This window comes from Girardinichthys multiradiatus, chromosome 22 (assembly GCF_021462225.1).
Source record: "Girardinichthys multiradiatus isolate DD_20200921_A chromosome 22, DD_fGirMul_XY1, whole genome shotgun sequence".
In the NCBI taxonomy this organism is placed as follows: Eukaryota; Metazoa; Chordata; class Actinopteri; order Cyprinodontiformes; family Goodeidae; genus Girardinichthys; species Girardinichthys multiradiatus.
In genome coordinates, this window is record NC_061814.1 from 37588366 (window position 1) to 37609374 (window position 21009).

A 21009-nucleotide genomic window follows, 5' to 3' on the forward strand; every position below is an offset into this window, starting at 1 on the left:
ATACACGCAGCTTGCTGCAGAAGTGGATGTTTATGATGAAATAGATCACTGCATAACCTGAGAACTTTCTGTCCTTTTCCTTTTAACCAATAATTTAGGCAATACATTATTTCTTTCCTCACTTCACGTGGAGGTTAATTTGCAATTGTTAAACATATATTTTAAATGTATTTATACACAATCAGACTCTCTAAGCCATTTTGCCAAAAAACTCAAAGTTATAATGGTTTAGAAGAAGGAGACAGCAGGCTAAGTTTATTTATGCTCAAGGTAATTAAAAAGGTTTTACAAGAAAATTAAGGAATAGAGGTATTGAAAATTACATAAAAAAAACAAGGAGTATGTATAAAAATTAGGATATTATATAACAATTATTATAGACAATAAATAATATAATTTTATAAAATAAAATGAAATAAACATTAAAAATGCAAATTTAAAACATAGATAGGAAATAAAAATAAACTGATGAAGTATTTTGTTTTTTCTCTTTATAAACAGTAATGTTTTCAGTGCAGATTTAAAGGAGCCAAGTTTCTGCACATCTCGGATTATAAAAGCATTTGTTCCAGAGCAGAGAAACTAAATGCTGTCCTGGGAACACTAAGTAAACATGTCAACATCAGGGATCTAGAAAGGTCATCCTTAACAAGCAACTCTGAGATGTACTTAGTTCCAAGACCATGGCCTTATAGACTAATATCGAGATTTTAAAATATATCCCTTTGCACACAGGAAACAATTGCAGGGATTTAAGGACTGGTGTTAAATGGTCTATTTTCCTTGCTTTGGTCAGTACTCTGGCAGCAATGTTTTCGATAAGCTGCAGCTGCTTGATTGATTTCTTTTCCAGAGACCGGTAAAGACAAAATTACTATAATCTCACCAACTGAAAAGAAAATCATGCACTGCTTTTTTTGCTCCTGTTTTGGAAAGAAACCCTTATTTTGTCAACATTTCAAGGCTGGTTTAGTAATTGACTTAATGTTGTTGTTATAATTTTGGCCTTACTCCTGTCTTGTTAAGTTAAGTTTGTTTGTGATCAACAGGCTGATGCTGGGTTTTGGATATAGATGTTAAATATAAGCGGGCTGAGAATGGTGCCTTGAGGAACTCCACATTTGATTTTTGTTTGCACAGATTTATAATTACTGAATGACAAAAAATGTCTTGGTCTTCCAAGTTCGAACTCATCCCACCCACTTCTTCATTTCTTCGATCACTATGTTATGATCAATTGTGAGAAACGCTGCATTGACTTCAAGTAATATCAACATGGAAGTTGTAGATACATCATTCTTTAGACGTAAAATCTGTGCCAATGCAGTCTCAGTGCTGTGGCATGGTCAAAAACATGACTGGAGAGCTGGAGAGATTTCTTTTATCAAAAAGGGGTACATTTGTTGGTAAACTGCCTTTTAGTGGTCTTTCTGCATGGGATGTTTTTGTATGCTCTCCTCATGGATCCAAGGGTTCACTCTGGGTACTTCCACAGTCCAAATGTGTGTATTGCCCTGTGATGGACTGGCAATCTATCCATAGTGTATCCTCCCTTTCTTCCAGTGACCCTGAAACAATAATATTGTATAGACGATGGTTGGAAAAGAGCTCAAATAAATATCTTTGCTTGTTAAACTTCTTTCAGCTTAATGTTTCAGTTTTATTGCTTGAATCTTTGAAGATTCAGTTGTGCCTCTTTGCCCTTTTTAGAAAAAAATGGGAAAAAGCTCCATTGCACAGAGAAAAATTGACGCCAAATAAGACCTGCATTGGCAGCTAAATACTGCACAGAAAACACAAAAACTAAGATTTCAATTCAGCCTGGAAAAGAAGCACTGGTAGGCTACTTGTGAACCAACATTGATAATAACTCAAAAGCTGATTGCTGCCAGTCCCTCATGCAGCAAGGTTAAATCAGGGTTCACTGTGGTTCTACACAACGAGACAGGAAGGAAGCTACATGCAGCATTTCTTTTCAGGCTCCCAATGCAAGAGAAACAAACATCTCCAGTGTAGCACATCCTGGGTTCCTTGGTAATGACGCTTCACATTGCACTGATTGTAACTGCCAAGACATTTCAGGAAACGAGATTGGAATCAAAATGTTGTTTTATTCCCAAATCACAGTTTATTGCGTTGGTGTTATGAAAAAGCAAAATGACAGTAAAAAAAAAACAAAAAAACGTATCAATTTCTTTTAAGTGTGGACGGAAAAATAAGTGTCAAATTTATGAAATCCTAGACGTCAGAACCAGAAGAGACAATACTCTCACCCTCACATCACAACAGTGTGCAATCTGGACAGTTTTAGCTGTGTGTGTCAGCAGATGGCAAGAAGCTAAGTGGACAAACTTGGTGGGCTACCTTTTGCTGTTGTGTTGGGTAACCACATCTTCACTGGAAAAAGGTAGAAGACAATCAAAATGGACTTTTCAGCAGGAGTAGTAATACGCTCAAGTCAGGCGTTGCCATTTTGTCCCATCTCCCAGTCTTTTGGTACAAACTTAGGGTTGGTATGAAAAGATTGAGAGATATTTAATAAACTACCACCACTCTGTGCCCTATGTTGAACTCAGCTGTTTACCATTTCATTTCCATTTACAAAATAAGTGTAAATATGTGTGGAGGGAGCTGTAGATCTCACACTGAGAAATTTAGAAAAATACAGCCTTTGATTTGAGACAAAACAATCTTAGGTTGAGAAATAACTGTTTCAATCAAAACCATCATAATTTCTATAAAATAAACGTAATTGAGCTTTTTGGTTATTTTTGCTTTACTTTTAAGGTTGTTAAGAGTTCTTTTACCTCCTTTTGCCTCTTATATTTTTAAAGTGCAAAAACGATGACGCAGAGGTCAGTTCCTTTTAGCCACTCTTCAAAATAGAAAAGACAAGAGAACACATCGTTCAAGTAAGGCAGATAAGTGTTGTTCTTAATAAGTCAAGAATAATTAGGTAGACACATATCTAATTCCATTTCAAACACCTGGAACGGTGACCAACAAGACTGTAAGATGGGCTACACACAGTAAGGAGGACTGTAAGGCAGGCAAGAACATCTCCAAAGCTCACTGCTATTAAACTGCAGCACAGTGGACGCATGGGATCACTAACAACTAACTAGTTGCTATTTACAGTGTTGTTGTCATCCAATTATCAACATCCTGAAAATCCTTCACCCCGAGACTTTGATACTGTGCCACCAAGTCACTCTGCTTGGAACCAGATTGATGAGGTAAGATCCAGTTTCAAATGTGTCAGTAGAGCACGTCATATAAGTAATTACCTGTTTAACCTCAGACGATGACGTAGGTGACTTCCTTATTATTAATCTGATATGTTTTGTCATTTAAATCAAAGTGACACAAAGAGGATTGTCTGGCTTTCATTTGCAAGTTTTCGAGAAGTCTAGAAAACATGAAAAGATGGATTAATAGATTTTGTGTACACTGTATTAGAGAGTTTGTAGGAACTGCTTATCTTTTGATGTGCATGCAAAAGATATTTTGAAGAGTTACCTGTCATTGACTCTATTAGAGTTAGAGGTATCAGTTCTCACTTTTTGACACAGAGAAGTAAAATATAAAAAATCCAAATGTTTCTGTTGTTCACACTGGGTTTTGCTATTCAATTAAATCAGATTCCTTTGGATTCGATTTCCTAAGTTAGAGTTGAAACCAAAAGTTTAAAAAGAGACAAAGCTGAAACGACATTGCTCAAGAGTTGCAATTGTAGTCACAATATTTCCTTTATTATGCAACAGGTGACTTGTCAATCACATAGCATCACATGCAGAAACATGACATTTAAGAGAACTGAGTGGTGTTTAGTGGCATATTTGTTCCTCAAACAGGCGGTGGTCCAAACTGTTTTTCCTCAGCAGCTTAGTTTTATGTGATAAAAGAACTTTTTTTGATGTGATATTATGACACGTGAAAGCAGAACATAAAAGGGAAAACAAACAAGTTCTGTGCTCCACCTTAGAAAAGTGCTGTTTTCTCATTTGCTGCTTTGACTTGGCTAAAATATTGATTCCGGAGAAGTAAAGGGATAAATTTGAGCCACAGGTAATTTAATGGTATTTCTGGATTTTTCTGCTGTCCAATCGTGGTAAAAAAAAAAAAAAAGGTCTAAATGAAACGTTTGGGGATCTTTTTCCCTTTTTTTAAAACGTTGGTTATAATAAACACAAAACTGCAAATATCATCACACTGAGAAAAATAGTTCAAACATTTATATTTAAATAATAGGTTAAATTTTTACCTGAAAGTCATATTTTCTTACTTCCATGCCTTAGAAAATTATCTGGAATGCCCTCTTGGAAAGGTGGAAGTTCCTCAACAACCCAACCTCAAAATCAAACATGGCTGCCACCCATATAAAAAGAAGTGGTAGTTGTATCATTAAACTATAAATTTCCTCTTCACATGGACTTTACGTCATTAAAACAGCGCTGATTCAGTGACTTGTTGCTACAGTATTGAAATGGTTTCTGATAGGTTAAGTTAGAAAATCCCACTTCTTTTCTAACCTGAAACATAATTAAACTAGCTGTAACTCTCTGAAGTGTTTTACCGTATATGGGGATGAGACTTTCCCTCAAGAATAATCCAGAATACCCCACTAGAATCCTGAATTTGAAAGTCACCAACCTCAAACCTCAAAATCCATCATGGCTGCCGCGTCTGAAAGGTAATCATATACATCGTCAGCTTCGCATTCCTATGGCCAAAATCCAAGGTGGCTGCTTCATATATATAACGCAGGGAAAGTTGCAGTAATAAACTGTGTATTTGTTCTTCTGGAGGTTTGAATTTAAACAAATCAATATTCCACCTGGTATTTTACCTCCTCTGTTAGTAAACATATTGCCACTGTCTTTTAATGTTGAAAATTCAGATAAATAGAATGTTATTAGAAGGGATGCATCGATGTGAACATTTGGGCTGATATCAATATTGCTGTTATGGCCAACAACTGATATTTACCAGTAGCTGGACAGGAAGATGGGCAGAGTAAAAGGGAAGACCTTGCAGCAAATCGTCCAGGGACAGAAATCAAACTGGGGACAACTGCATCTAGGACTGTAGCCTCTGCATATGGTGTGCCCGCTCTACCACTGAGCCATGGAACGCCCCAGTATCAGCCCAGTTTTACTGATACCAGTGTTAATGGTGCATCACTACTTATTAGCTTGTGTTGCTAACATTAGACAGCCTGGTAACTGCTGGCAGCATGGTTTAGTTTTGAGGAATACCATGGTGTGTTCCATATGTACTTAGAAGTTAAAATTGCTGAACTGCAAGTAAGAAAACTCAACTGGGATGCTTTTTAAAGTCAGAATTCCAACTAGGAATGTCAAAGGTTCATTAGCATCCCTGAGGACAAAATCCAATATGGCTGCCACCTTTATATATCACAATAACAGAGACAGTGATAAACTGTTATTTTATTTCTTTTGGTGTTTTTCCTATTTATCTCTCAGCTAATCAGTCCAACTCATGTACCATATCTACTAGAAAACATGTTGCTACAGTCTTGAATATAGATAATGTAGAGAAGTCAAATCAAGTAATTTATTGACAATGGGAACATTTCCTGGTACTTGGTTTGGTGTGATACTCAAAGCCGGCAAGACGACGTTTTAAAACAACAAAACAAACAAAAAAAGTCACCAAAAAAGTATGTAATTACATAAAAAAGGTACAGTACATAAAGAAAGACCCTTAGCAGGCTACCTAATATTAGCATTATTAGGTAGCCTGGTCACTATTCGCAAATCTCACTGGTTTTCCAACTTAAAAACCTTGTTTTTATTAAGAAATGTGGTGTGTAAATGTTTTATGAGGGTAATTGGGGCCTGCCATAGCAATGCAAGGAGGTACCTATTACTCTACACCTCTAAACTGGACTCTTTATTATTATTCTTCCGCCCAGATTAATGCGGCCCGAACCGTAGCGCGCACCCCCACAATATATATATCAAAACGTCCAGCTCGCTCTCGAGATGTGTGCTATTCCTTTTCAAGAATGACATCGATCGCCCCTACGGTTTCAGAGTTATGCCCAGTCGTTCGGGAGCATGCGCCTCCATGTTATAAAGCCTAGACCAGGGGCAGACACAGAGTGAGGTGCTGCGTCAGTGAGAAACAGCAGGTGTCAAGTTACACTGACGCTCTTTGCTGATTGGCTGATTCATTCCTCACTGTTCTATTTATAGCTCTGTGTATCTCCTACTGTATATGTCTGGATGTGATTCTGTCTTTCTTTCTGCCTCTCTGTGTCTCACACTCGGACACACACCCACACACACACAGACACACACACACACAGACACACACATCCATGGATTACTATCTTTTTGAGGACTTTGTTTGACTTTCATTAATTTTCATTTATTTCTATGCCTTAAACCTGACCCGACCTCTAACCCTTTGACCATCTTCATAGGAGGCAACTACATGGCGGCCATGTTGTGTGGGCTACTTAAACAGCAGGTACTGCTGTTCCAACACCCAGACAACAGTGATTGACCCTAAAGGTCAATTTCTTTCATCAACCCTCCATGCTTACTAATGATTATTTAAAGCTTATAATAACATACACAATGATTTCAGAAGAGCAAGCATGTTCTATATAACTAATGGAAGTAACCCAGACCTTAAAAGGACAACCATGCTGGATTTTCAAATTAAGACAAAACATGCTCTACAAAATAAAAGCCTTTACATTTAAACAATAGATAACTGCAGGACTGGGCTTCACACTACTGCTGGAGCTCACCCAGTGTAAGAAATAGGACCATGTTGGTCTTTTAAAATAAAGCTTACTGAAACTGTCAAAATAAAAGCCTGAATCTTTAAAAATTACATGTGATTTTTTGAGCTAATAATGGCATTCAGAATGATTTTTAAATAGCAAGCAGGTTCTGTATAACTAATGGAAGTAACCTAGACATGAAAGGACAACAATGCTAGACTTTCAAAATAAGACAAAACATGCTCTACAAAATAAAAACCTTTACATTTTGAACTTTAGATCATTGCAAGACTGGGCTTGACACTATTTTTGGAGCTCATCAAGTGTTGGAAATGGGACTATGTTGGCCCTTTTTAAAATAAGGCTTACTGAAAATTTCTAAATAAAAGCCTCAGTCTTCCAGAGTTACTAGTAATTTTTTAAGCTGATAATTGCATACATAATGATTTTAGAATAGCAACCAGGTTCTATATTACTAGTGGAACTACGCCAGACCTGAAAGGACAACTATACTGGACTTTCAAAAAAACACCTAGACATACCCTACAAAACAAACGTCTTCATATTTCACACAGTGATAATTGCAGCATTGGTCTTAACACTACTGCTGGGACTCAGTGATGGAAATTGATCTACTTTATTCTTTCAAAATAAAATGTACAGATGTTCACAAAATAAAAGCCTCAACATTTCTTTGTTGGGGCCGGCCATAGCAAAAAAGGGAGAGGAATGGGCTTGCTTCACTGCCTCCAATGCTATTGCAAAGAGTCACCTATTATTATCCACGTCTAAACTGGATTGTTTGTTATGTATATTTATTGGGACCTGCCATGGCAATGCAAGGAGGCATAAGCTTAACTCGGCCAAAAGTTTGGCTCTGGTCCGAGAAGCAGGCCCTGTCTAAATTTTGTCAGAAATTTTCTTAGTCAATAGTTTCAGTCTAGCTTCAAGTCTGGGTTCGTTTGAGCTCTTGACTTAAACTGTTTTATATTGTTCTGAAATGCTAAAAGAGATAAGTGAATGTAATTTTGTAATATTAAAAAAAAGCAGTTAATTTGTACACTCTTATTGTAAAAGAAAAGGATTTTAGAACAGAAACCCAAATTGTGTTTTCCTAGTTCTTGTAACCTTTTGCTAATATTTATCTTCATAACTATTCAGATGTTTCTCATGCACATCTAAAACTTTCTTGCACCTGACTGCTGGCGTTTCTACAGCTGTGTTCAAACTGTTTTCAAAAGATTTTGCAGCAGCTGATTTTAGCTGTGTCCAAGGGTTCAATCAAATATTTGGGTCATGAATTCTGTTGGACCGTTGAGTTTAAATCCTTATGTATTCTCCGGATCATTGCTTTGGGTTGCTGTTTGATGACAGACCTTCATGTCAAAACTAGTTTTCTGGCAGGGTTAGATATGTCTTTGTATAATACTGAGCCCATGGTTTTATCAGCCTTTTGACAGCGATTGTGTCCCCAGTTCCAGAGGTAAGTAACCACATACAATCATGGAAAAGCAAAGTTCGCATAACGGTTGTTGAAATAAAGTGATTTACACCCTTGCTGCTTTCTTTAGGATGTCAGAGGGAAAGTAGCAGCAGCATACTGCAAATGAAGGTGTTGATTTATTCTCATCACCATAAACGTATGTTAACACAATGCCAAGTAGGAAAGACATCAACAAAGCCTGATGCCATTGTCACCAAACATCTGTGCTCTTATTGATGCAAAGGACATTGTTCCTAGGGTCTTGTGGTTCCTTTTATTCTTGATAGAGAAAAGGGTTCCTCGCCCAAAGCTTTCAAACAAGACATGCTTGTTCAGCCTTTTTCTAATAGTCCTGTCATAAATTTTAAGTTAAAATGCTAATTCAGAGGGCTATACAGTGTGATAGGGAGCTTTTTGGGATTTTTGTAATTTCTCTGACCATTGGACAGCTTGAACTTGGGACATTCACTCCTGGGAAACTTGACAGAAGTCTTAAATATTTAAATTAAGCCTAAATCTTTCTCGCTGTAGAATAATAGACTTTAAACTGTTGGGGAAAGAAAAAAACCTTTCTAAATTGACGGGCAACATCCATTGGGTCTCTAAGGTAATTGCTGATCTCTTTCTGCCTTGACATTGTGTTTACACACACCTGTATGTTCCTGACCAGCAAACTTCCAAAGCTCCTACTTTTATACACGTGATCCCACTGAAGATGATCAGTTAATCAGGAGCTTTAATTAACAGAACATAGCTGCCAATTTCTCTCGCATCAAAGCAGAAGGGGTGTACTTATTTTTTTACAAAACCTTCTTGTTTTGACTTCATCTTTGTGAGGCTAGATTTAACTTGGTAAGGACCAGATTATTTTATTGTTATTTTACAACCAGAAGAGGATGTACTTCCTTTCTATTATGACTGTATTTGCGTAAAAATGATATCAAACGACAAAACACTAAGAAAGACCATGTTATCATTTATTAGGAAACAAAATTTTACAAAACACATTACCAGTTAATTATTAAATCTTGCACAGTGTTAATCAAAACCCTGTAAGGCAACAAGTAGGAAAACATAAAAGGCTGACCGGTACCAGCATTGGTCCAACACTAGTCTCGTCTTATTAATCTCCATCATTATAACAAGATACTTTCAGAAAACATCCCCAAAACATTCAGCTGAATAAAAAAAACAAGTGGCTTTTGAAAGTATAAAACATATGTTAGAAATGCTCTGAGAACTCTGGATAACAAACGCAACCAATGATATGACATAGTCATTACAAAGGTGAGACACCACTGAATGTGCCTCCCTTCTTTTCCTCATTGGGAATTTCAGTATCTTGCCAGTTCTTGAGTGTTTCAGCACGAATGCTGCTTTTACTCTCAACTGTGGCTAACATGTTTGCACAGAGTGCACCTAACAGCAATGCTCTGCAACAAGAAATATAAACAAGAAGCAGTAAAGTACTTACAGAAACATCCAAAGAAACGAAAAGTGAAATTATACAATTCATATATATACCGGTATATATATCTATATATATAGATATATTTATATATATAGATATATATATAAATATATCTATATATATAGATATATTTATATATATAGATATATATATAAATATATCTATATATATAGATATATTTATATATATAGATATATATATAAATAAATCTATATATATATATATATTTATATATATAGATATATATATATATAGATTTATATATCTATCTATATATATTTATATATATACATATATCTATATCTATCTATATACATGTATATATATATGTATGTAGATAAACCTGCTTTTCTTAACAGATTACTTGAAAGAAAACATTCAGTACTCATATTGAGTGACAGATAATTAAACTTTGCTTATTGAAAAGAAAGAAAGAAAGAAAGAAAGTACATTCACGTCTTCAAATATTTACCTTTGGCTTGGAAGTCATTAGCCTGCTGTTTGGTCAGCTCTTCCTAACAGCCTAAAGAATGTTTTTCCATTAATATGTCCTAATCTTGCAGAAACCAGCCAAATCCATCTTGGCCCATTAACACTGACCAGTTTCCAAAACACCAGCACCTGGAGGCAAACCACAGATGCAGTTCATCATCTCCAGCAGCGATTCAAAGGTAAAGCTCAGCTTTCCATATCCAATTTGACAAGAAACTTAATTTGCTCAGTAATGTTTGGGAAATGTTTTAGGAATTAGGACGACCTAATATCTCCGATGGTTGGCTAAAAAACCTTTACCTTTTTGGTAAAGCTCTACCGAAACAATAAACTGGATCCAACTGGCTGCCAAACCTGGTCTTGTACCACTAGCTGTAACAACCCAAGCTGGTGCCAGATGTGCATCTGAGGCTAGCATGCAAAAGATTCTGGCTTTACAAAGCTAAACAGATTCTCCTGATACCACATTATTTCACCTTCATTTACTTTGCGGAGAAGATTTGACCCAGTCAGACAGATTTTCATAGCGGACCTCTGAGGTCATGTTGTTGCTCCCAAAAGGAATCTGAAGATTTGTGAGAGGCTGCGTGATGCCACAAAGATCTTGCCGCCTCAGATCCATGTTGGCACCGTTGCTCATGGGGCGAGGGAGCAGGTTGGTGTAAGTATTTCCTTGGCTCTCTCTCTGGGACTGCACTAGATTGCTGCTGCCATCTTGTCCAACAGGGATCTGGGGCTCCTGCTTACACTGGAAGCCAGTCCCTCCAACAAGCCCCTTCAAAAAATCCTCCCCTGCCATTCCCTCTAGTAAGGGGAAAGAGCCGAGGCCTTGGGACCCGCCTCCAGGTACTGATCCATTGAAGTTGCTGGTGTTATTTTGGACTGTATGGACGGGACCAAAGACTTGCCACATATTCTGGAGACCTTGGTTCTGAATGGCCATTTGGTTCTGGGTCTGGGTGTCAGAGTTAAGACCCTCTCTTTGAAGCTGTTGCTGGAATAGCAGCTGAGACTCGGATGGGTTCATCATATTGCCCTGAGAACCTGTGTCCAAACACCGCAAATCCTGCATGGAGAGCTGAGGGAGGACGTTGTTCTCACAGCTTGTGTGATCCAGTTTGTGGGGGTATCCAGATCCATGATTTGGCTGGTGCTGCCTGCTGCTGTTTGGGTGGTTGCTCATTGATCCTGATGGGTTTATAGTGACCGTGTCCATTGAGATAGTGGGGTTGGGATTAGCCCATGGGTTACCAAGCTGTAAATTAGGAGCCTGTGATGTCATCATTGCACTGGTTGCCTGATCTGCTGGCTGGTAGGACGGGTTAAATACTGGGGCCTGTTGCTGCATCATAGGGGGGGTCTGCCTCAGGTACATGCCTCTAAGGTCTGGTTAAAAGAAAAAGTAGATTTTAGTAAGGTAACGGTTAAGTGCCATTCAGAGCTGGATGCTGATCTTATATTTGCTGTCATAACACATGAGGTGTGCTTTCAGATAAAACGAATTACCTTTCCTCACGTGAGCCATTGCACTATGAGGCACAGCCTTTGGCCTACCCACTGCAAGACCACCTAAAGATGACAGAGAAAATGGGGAACATGATTATAAGTGCATATAGTTGGAGTGAAATTATTGCAGATGAGTTGTACTGAATACACAGAATTAAACCTTTTACCTGTAAATTCTGATCTCCTAAGCAAGTCCTCTATTTTGCGTTTTTTCTCATTGTAGCCGTAAGGGTCTAAAGAGGAGACAGAATGCTTTTATAAATAATGGAGTTTTGTTTAACAGACACCATCAGATACAACAAAACTATGTAAGTTTCAGTGTCAGTGATCAGCGCTCACCTTTGTTTTCAGGCAGGTATCTGAAATCCATCGGTTCGCTGACTTCCTGATCGGAGGGTCGGCGCAGCTGCATGTGGACGGTGACCGACTCGGTTATGTTGGTGTTATAGTACTGCGGAGTCTTGAACACAATCGCCACTTGGCGATGAACGTCGGCCTGGGAAAAAGAACCTCTGGCCTCCCATCCATTAGAGGAGAAAAATCTCACTTCAATGTCATCTGTTGGCAAGAGAGATGATGGGATGTTGAAAGAATGGGATGATAAACACAGTCTGTTCTCTCACAAAGCGTTAAGTTTACTTTCTAGAACTTTCCCAAAAGCAATTTGTAAATTCTGCAAAAGCAACAAGTTTTAGTACCCAGCTACTAGGTTTCTTGAAGCTAATCAGTAGGTTCTTGGTAACTACCAGAAAATAAACGGTTAGTCCTGAGAGCTTCTGTGAAAATAACCTTAGCTCTGGGTAGGTTCAGGAAAGTAATCAGTAAGTTTATGGAAGATAATTGGCAATTAGAAAGTTAAGTTGATCTCAAAAATCAACCTGCTAGTTCTGAAAGTGTACATGTGTGCTCTGTGAAAGCAATGTTGAGTAATATAAGTTCTGGATATGTTTAAGAAAGAAATCATTAAGTAACCTGTAAGGTTTTAGAATGTAGCCTCTAATTTTGCGGTACGTTCTGGAGTAATTTGTGTGTTCTGTGAGAGCAATTTGTAAGTTTCAGGTACGTTTTGGAGCCCAACATGCTAGTTCTGTAAAAGCAACCTTTACATTCATGGTATGTTCTGGAAAGAAGCTAGTAAATTCCCAGAAAGTAACCTGTATATTTAGATAAGTTGTTAATGGTAACCAGTGCACTTCTGGGATGTTACATGTAAATTGCATGTAGGTTCAAGAAAGTCCCCTGTTAGTTTAATTAACATAACCTTCTAGCACCACTCTGGAAAGTAACCTGTAAGTTCAGGGAAATAACTACTATATTTCCAGAAAGTAATCTGTTTTCCATAAGGATAACCTTCAAGTTCATGGCGAGTTCATAAAAATAAACAAGTAAGTTCTCAGAAAGTAACCTGCAAGTTCCTGAAAACAGCTAGTAAATTCCCAGAAAGTAATGAATAAGTTCACGGAAAGAACTAGTAAGCTCCCAGAAAGCAACTGGCAAGTTCCTGAAAACAACTAGTACATTTCCAGGAGGTAACCTGTAATTTATGAGATTTAACCTCTAGGTTCTTCCTGAAAATAACTTGTAAGTTCAGGAGAGTAACCAATAGATCCAGGCTGTTATGTATTGCTACTGAAAACTAGATTTAAATGCAGAGATGGACACAAATAGCAATGAAGAGCGAAATGAATCAGCGGATTTGAGAGATGATTGTAGAGACAAAGATGTAAATTAGAGGAGAAACATTAAAAATACCAAAAAATGGGTAAGATAAAGTAAAGAGCTGATGTTTGTACCTTTTTGTACTTTGTCACATAGCAGGAAAATCTCATCACCTCCTTTAACACTTCCACTGTTCCTGTTGACCCGACAAATCCTCAGCTCAGCTGTGTTTGGGGCTCCTAAATTCATAGGACAAAATATAAACATGCAAGAAAACATACCATGGACAGAAGGGTTACATGATCAACTATTTATCAGTTGATGTTTATCATTGATTTTGTTGAATCAGTTATAACTGGTTAAATAAATATATGCCTAGACTCTGAGGTAAAAGCACAGAACGTCTGCTTTCAGAAGAGGAAGTACTCCATGGTAACGGTGTTGTTTGAGGGTTGGTGCGTATAAACAACTTCCTCTTTCTGTATGTGAAACTATGTTGAGAAAAAATAGACTGGACACATGCACATGTTTTGAGACAAACACTTTAGGTGCAGTTTTTTGCAAGTCTCCATGTTTGCACAGTATTGTTAATTTAGATAAGTGGGTGAAAGCATATGAACAACGGTGTTAAACATGAATATCTTGCCTTAATGTTACATCAGCCTCAGTTCAAACCTGTACTGCACAATGTTTTGCATTTCCTTAGAAGCAACTACATGGTTATTTAGTCCTATTTTTTCTAACCACTTGGCATGATGTAATTTTGTTGTGTTTGATGCGTTTCGAGCTCAGCACACTCACTGTTGTCGTAGATGGGGTTTGTGACAATGGGGTTGAGTTGTCGGGTGTAGTGGCCATTCTCGTCCTGCAGGAATACCTGGATGCACAGGCGGACCACGTTCAGGTCGTACTCTTCCGTCTGCATCAGCTGCTCCCTGGGCACTGAGGTCACACAGACAGGCACATGCAGCGATTAGCAAGAAAGGTTTTTCTGCAACAAGCAACCTTCCTGAAAATTTCTGGATAGGTCTTAAGAAAGAAAATAGCTGGTTTCCGGAAAGTAAAATAAATCTTTTGTAAAAGTAAGCTATACTTTCTGAGCCAGATCAAGAAAACCATTAGCAAGGTACTGGAAACATGGAAGTTTTGTGAAGTAACCTTTAAGATCTGGCAAAGCTCAGTAAAAATAACCTGTTCTCTGTAAGATCAGGGAACAAAATAATAGGTTTCAGGAAAGTAAAATGTATGTTTTGGGGAAGTAACCTGTAAGTTCATGAGTTACATTTTGGTACAGTTATGTAAACCATACCTTTTAGCATTGGGCTATTTCAGGGCAAGCAACTGATAAGTTATAAGAAAGCAACCTATAAGTTCTCTTACAAGTTTGGATAAGTTAAAAAAACAACCTATACCATCAGAGATAGTAAACTGAAGGTTTTGGGAAACAAATCTGTAATTTTTGAATAATTACTGGAAAATAATCTTTTCACTAAAGAAGGCAACAAGTAAATTCCTGGGAAGTAAACTGTAAGTTTAATTAAAGTAATTTGTAGGTTCAGAGTAAATTCAAGGAGACAACTAGCAGTTTCGGGAAAAGGGACCTGTAGGTTTAGGTAAGTTTGAGTTTGGCCAGGTGCTCTTTAAAAAAAGGTTTCTTTTCTCTCAATAGATTTTCAGATAATAGCTTGCTGTTATTTACTACTGTGTTATTATGACAATGACATTTAAGTATTAAACCTTAAATCTTACAGTTCAAGGAATAAGCCAAGAAGCAATAGGAAACTTCTGGAGCGCAACCTTTAGTTTTCCAGAAAGTAAAGTGTTTGTTCTGAATAAAATACAGCAAAAAATAACCAGCATTTTCTAGCAAAGTTCAAGAAAGCAACTAATCAGTAACCTGTAAGGTCTGTGACAGTAATTTGCACGTTTTGGGTAAGTTCTGGCGAGTAACCTGTAAGTCCTGGACTAGTTCAGGATAAACACCAAGTAAGGTTCCAGAAAGTCTACATTTTATCTAGCCTATTATTTAATTGTCTGTATTTCTGCAGCTCATAAATGGAGTTTGACAGATTTTTGCTTGTAGAGGTTTAATTTACATGTTGCAAAATAAGACTCCGAGTTCTTTTCCAACAGAAAAAAAAAACATTTACTGGTTATTTTAATAATCCTTAAAATACCTGGTAAATGTAAAATGTGGGTATTATCTTTTGTTACCAAGATGATCACTTATGGAGGTTTTTATTTCTTTGACTGTTGTATAAAACATGACATTCTAAATCCCAAAGTGGGGTTGTTTGAAGCTGTGAGTACATATTTATTCTGCCTTTGTACCATAAAAAAGCAACAGATCGATTGAGATCAAAAACCTCAGGCTGAGAAAATTCACGTTTCACATATACCTTAATTTTCCAACATGCCCTGTTGTGCATTGTGTGCTGCAAACACGCACTCAGACACATATATCTACATGCGAGCGTCACACATCCCGCCTTCACATTTGACACACACACACACAAACACACACACACACACACCTTGAAGGGAGAGTTCTCACTGAGAGACGCCCACGCGCCGACACCGACATCAGGCTTTCACATCTGCCTACTTTCTCTTCCTCCAGTTCTCAATTTCTATCTCCAGCGCTCACGACGAGGCCATCCCCGCCTACAACCTGTCACCACGGTGACGCCTTGCGACGTCACCTCAGAGTGGAAAAGTGTCTGCGTGACAATATGAGCTAAAGATGAGGCTCCCTGTACAAGTGACCACGGTGGCTGTTGACGTGTATGAAAGTGGTGGGACACGTCTTTTTTTCTAAGTCTTTCATAGCACCTTTTTTGGCTGCAGGGTTGAGATGTTTTGAAGATTCCTGCGGCTATCTCACAGCAAAGCAACAAACCAGTGAACGCTGTGAATACTGTGGACATTTTCAGCCAAAGCGGAGCTCTATCTTTCTCAGCACTGTTGTGTTTTGTTCATTTCAACGTTGATCCAACTGCAGATCTGTAGAGCGAAGCAGAAAAAAGAGGGGCTGCTAAAATGTCTGTCAAGCCTCCTCGTTACAGTCGCTCATTAATATTATATGAGGTCGACGTGAACATTTAACCTTTGATTGAAAGCCCTTCTGGATAACTTCACTTTCAGTCCAACTCATGATCCAACAGGTTGTAGAACCTCCTTTGGCAGGAATTACTTAAAATAGTTGCAACACATTATCAGTCATTAAGGTTTGCAGATGTTTGTTACTGCGCAGCTCTCTTAGGGTCACCACCACAGATGACCCTGTTTGGGCCAAGCTTCTGATGTAGAACAGATGACCTCATATTTGAATCTTGAACACTTTGGGAAACAGGACTTAATAACTGTGACATGCTCATGACTGTGGCTACAAAAGAAGCCAAAACCACCATTTTCACGCTTGATAGCTGAAAAGGGGCATTTGAGTTGATTTGCTGTGCTTGGTTTTCTCTGAACATGGTGATGTACTTTATGACCAAACATCTCTATTTCGGGCTCCTCTGTCCAGACGACATTGTCTAAGGAGTCTTCATATTCGTTCAGATAGAGGTCACACTACCGTTTTCGCCTTAGACAGAAACACTTTCTCCTTTAACCCTTCCAAACAAGCTACATCTCTTTAGTCTTTTTCTAATCGTACTTTTATATACTTTAACGCTTAAGATGCCAACTGAGGTCTGTGGTAAATATGAATCTGAGAATATTATTTAATATTAATATTTTACCAAATAATATTCCGGTCTGTTAAGGATTGTCCTGTGAATACCAGCCCCATTACGGCGATGGTATTAGGACAGAATAGAAAGGTGTGAGATGAGCTCAGGCATTATTGAACAGCATCAACTCTGCACACATATGGAATGAATTCACACAATTTCTTAAAATACAAGAATTTATTAACAAAAATAAGTCAACTCAAAGTCAAACATATTTCAATCAACAAACTCTTTACTATGCTAAAACAATCCAACTAAACTACCAAGCAGGATTAAAGAATAATGAAGACTAATGGACTATGTACAATATAAACAAGTTGATTAAAAATGATTAGAAATTATGACCAAAAAGAGTGATGCAACATTACCATGCAATGTTTATGTTTGAGAACCAAGGATTATCTTGAAGAATCTGGAAGTTAAGTTAAGTTAGTTTTGGAACTAACTTAGAAAATAATCGGCAACATTTAGACAACCCGTCACAATGCAAGATCAGATTAAATATTATTTTAATAAAATAATGTTTTAAATAATGATCTGCTGAATAAAACCAACCTCCTGGATGACTAATTCTCAACGGTGTCTAATTAACTGCCTTCATTTATTAAAATAATATTTGAAGAAATATTATTGAGTATTTTGGAAAAGAGCCAAATCTTTCTGGAGAAATGGGGCTTAATGGTGTTTACTTAGTTATCAACTTTAGTAAATGATGTTCGGGGACTATTATTCACTAGCTTGAAAACTAACAACCTTTCTGTTGACTAGCCTTAATGCTAGCACACGTGTTGTTACCGGCTGGCCGTTGGGCTAACAAAGAAGCTAGCTAAAGTGCTAAGCTAGAGATAGCTTAGCGCCAGAATCAACACATACCTTTAAAATACCAGGGTTAAAATGCATAAGCGCTGACGGCGCGTTATGAGCAATGTTCTGGTTAAAACCACCCTTTAAATAAAGTTTATCTTAGCTTTAAAACATACAAAGAACACGAACCGGCCTGTGTGCTACAGGTAGCATGCTAGCACCAAGATAGCCGAGTTCCACAAAACAAACTTCATAACATGAAAACGTTTAGATCATTTAATCCTAAACCAATCTGTTAATCTGCCCAAAACCCAACCTCTGACCCTGTTGAGTGAATGTTGTCCAAGGGCGAAGTTTGAAGAAGATATCCGTCGTGAACAAAGAGTTAGCTTCCCGCTAACTTCTTCAGTTTCTTCCGATCCGAAGGTGCGTTCGTTCTGTGAACAAAGGTTAGCTTCCCGCTAACTTCCTCAGTTTCTCCCGATCAGAAGGTGACCAGCTGTTCGTTACCGTAAACACGGTTGCGGCCGTCGTCTTTCCTCCAGACTCGGCTTGTCGAAACAGCTTCTCCACCGGCTTCTCTCGGAACACCGTTTGCTTCTGTGGGGCCTCGAAGAGAAAATGTAAGCAACTCTTACACCTTAATTTCCCCGTTCATGAATGAAAATACCGGATACACAGACAGTATTTCATTCTACTTAACTTTTGCAAATGATCGGTCCTTGGATCCAGTTGAATTTATGTCTTTTTGCCAGCAAAAGACATTCAGCGCGCTTTGTTCCCTCCTGACCGGTCACTCTGGGAGGCCGTATGGAAGAGAAAGACTTGTGGAAAGGTGGGGTTTTTATTTGGGTATTGGCGCCACAGGAAGTCCGCAGTTACCCCATTTCCTGGCTGTGCTGGAAGAAGGTTAATGCACTTTATTTTGAAAGGTTCCAGGAAAGTATGTACCGGAGTTTTAGTGTTGAAAACCCATGGCTCTGTGGTCCCAACAGTCTCAATATAGTTCTTGGGATTTTTGCAATTTCCCTGACCATCACATGGCCTGACCTTGAGATGACTTTGCTCAGATTGGCAGGTGTCTGAAATGTTTTCCATTTGTGAATAATCTTTCTCACTTTATAAATATGAAATTTTAATTTTTTTAATGGCTTAAACAGCCTAAAAACCCTTCCCAGATTGATGGGTAGCAACAATTGCTTCTCTAAAGGCATTGCTGTTGACACGCACTTGAGAGCTCTAGACCAGCAAACTACCAAACATCCAGCTTTTAGGGAGGCGAAGGATGGTAAATCATTTGATTAGTACCACTCATCTGATGCTTCCTTTTCTAATATTTTGTAGGGTACAGTCAGAGTGTACCAATAGAGTGTACCTTTTTCTATGACTGTACACTACGAAACTGAGAAAATCTGCCATGCGGTATGAAGTAAGGTAAGGTAAGTTTATTTATATAGCGCTTTTCAGCAACAAGACACTCAAAGCGCTGTACATACAATTACAAATAAAACCTTGCAGCAGCTCAGCTCTTATTCAGATATAAGTTGGGCCATCGAGTTTGTGTGCTTGTAGGTGGCACACAACACAGTGGAGAAACTGAAGGTGGGAGAAATTAAACAGAGATGAAACTATCAGAGCAACTATGGATGGAACATGCCGGGCTCATCTGAATGCATGTAGAGTGTTGGTGGAGCGCGCCGCTGATCGAGGCAGCCGCTGGATGGACAGGTGCAGGAAAGTGGGTTGAAGGTGGCTGCAGTGGTGAGTGTGTGTGTGTGTGTGTGTGTGTGTGTGTGTGGTGGAAAGAAAGCGGTGCCACGTTTAGTCAACGTCCTGGGTTGCATGAAGCTTGCAGCCATGAGCCATGTTGTACAGAGATGATGTTTGGGGGGGGGGGAGGTGTTCGTTTGTTTGCTGTGGGGCATAAGCGGTTAGCGTGACTATGGGGGCTGAGTAGTGTGAGAGCGAAAAAGAAGAGTAGGTAGGTGCCAGGTCTCACCACAAAAAGTGTCTCCACTGCATGACTCACAATTTCTCCACCTTTTAGGATATGCAACATTGTGTTTCTGTGTCTCTGAGGCTGAAGCAACCATTACAAAGATATGTGCAATAGCTGCAGCACTCTTTGTACCGTATATGTTTAGGAATAAGGTCCTAAAGAATGTAAATCTGTTTGGATACTAATATAGAGGTAAGTATTCTGAGAATGATGAATAACAAGGAGGGAAAGAAGAGGGAAAACATTTCCAAGCAGCATCCATGTCTTTGTTTGAAATGACAACGTAAGCAGTGAAGCAACATTGCACCATCCTCATGATGTCAGTCTAGCATTCATGACCGTGAAAAACATCGGGATGAATTAACACTTTTGCACAGAACAGATGAATTTAAAAATGTATTTGCACATAAGTCTCATAAACATAAAGCAGGCAGCATTAAGTAAAAGTAGGGTAGCCTCGTCTACCATCTCTGACAGTAAAACAGAGGTTCCCTCAACATGGTTTCTGTACCAGGTCAGGCCTCCGCTTCGTTACCCAAATGCCACCGTGGAACATTTTTCATCAGCGATAACATGCCTCATACAGAGAGCTTCAGAGCTGACGCTGTACACATTTCCAATGGTTTTACGAGAGTTAGGCAGAAAGTCATTTCTAGGCTCACCAAACCACCTGTATATTTTTTCATTTTCTCTGCCCTTAGTGCCTAAAATATAAAAACAGCCTAGCTAAGACTTGTGAATAGTCATCTTTTACTCATTACCATTATTTTTGTTGTCAAGTTTACATACACTCATTATGGGCTTGAAAATCAGATTAGGTTTAATGTTTTGTATTTTATGAGGGTGGACAATATACAACGGCAGTGGAGGCAGGATCATGATGTGGGGCTGTTTTACTGTGTGGGACAGGGGTATAATAAATAAGATAATAACACAGATGGAGAGCTAGCTCCAGATTCTTTACTTGGAGGCTCAACATGCAAACATCCACTCTAACAGACGATTCCTTTAGCAGGATAAACCTCGGTCAGATGCTCAACAATCATCTGGACTAATTCTGGTTGGATATTTGACCGCTTTTAATGGCATAGTTAATTTTAG

At 38.4% G+C, this 21009-nt stretch overlaps 1 protein-coding gene and 1 long non-coding RNA gene across 2 annotated transcripts in view; one reads left to right on the forward strand and one right to left on the reverse strand.

The window, feature by feature from the left end:
• Positions 1–10385, forward strand: part of LOC124859331 — a 27353-nt gene extending 16968 nt beyond the window's left edge. Inside the window, exon 3 of the long non-coding RNA XR_007036067.1 lies at positions 10278–10385. This is a non-coding gene — a long non-coding RNA (uncharacterized LOC124859331). The remainder of the gene's footprint in view (positions 1–10277) is intronic.
• The window catches only part of rel (v-rel avian reticuloendotheliosis viral oncogene homolog), a 20475-nt gene continuing 9490 nt past the window's right edge, over positions 10025–21009 (reverse strand). Inside the window, exons 5-10 of the mRNA XM_047352069.1 lie at positions 14173–14313; positions 13506–13610; positions 12052–12270; positions 11880–11945; positions 11713–11775; positions 10025–11592 (exon numbers count right to left, since the gene is read on the reverse strand). Of these exons, the coding sequence (XP_047208025.1) occupies positions 10685–11592; positions 11713–11775; positions 11880–11945; positions 12052–12270; positions 13506–13610; positions 14173–14313 (1502 nt within the window). The 3' untranslated portion in view covers positions 10025–10684. The remainder of the gene's footprint in view (positions 11593–11712; positions 11776–11879; positions 11946–12051; positions 12271–13505; positions 13611–14172; positions 14314–21009) is intronic.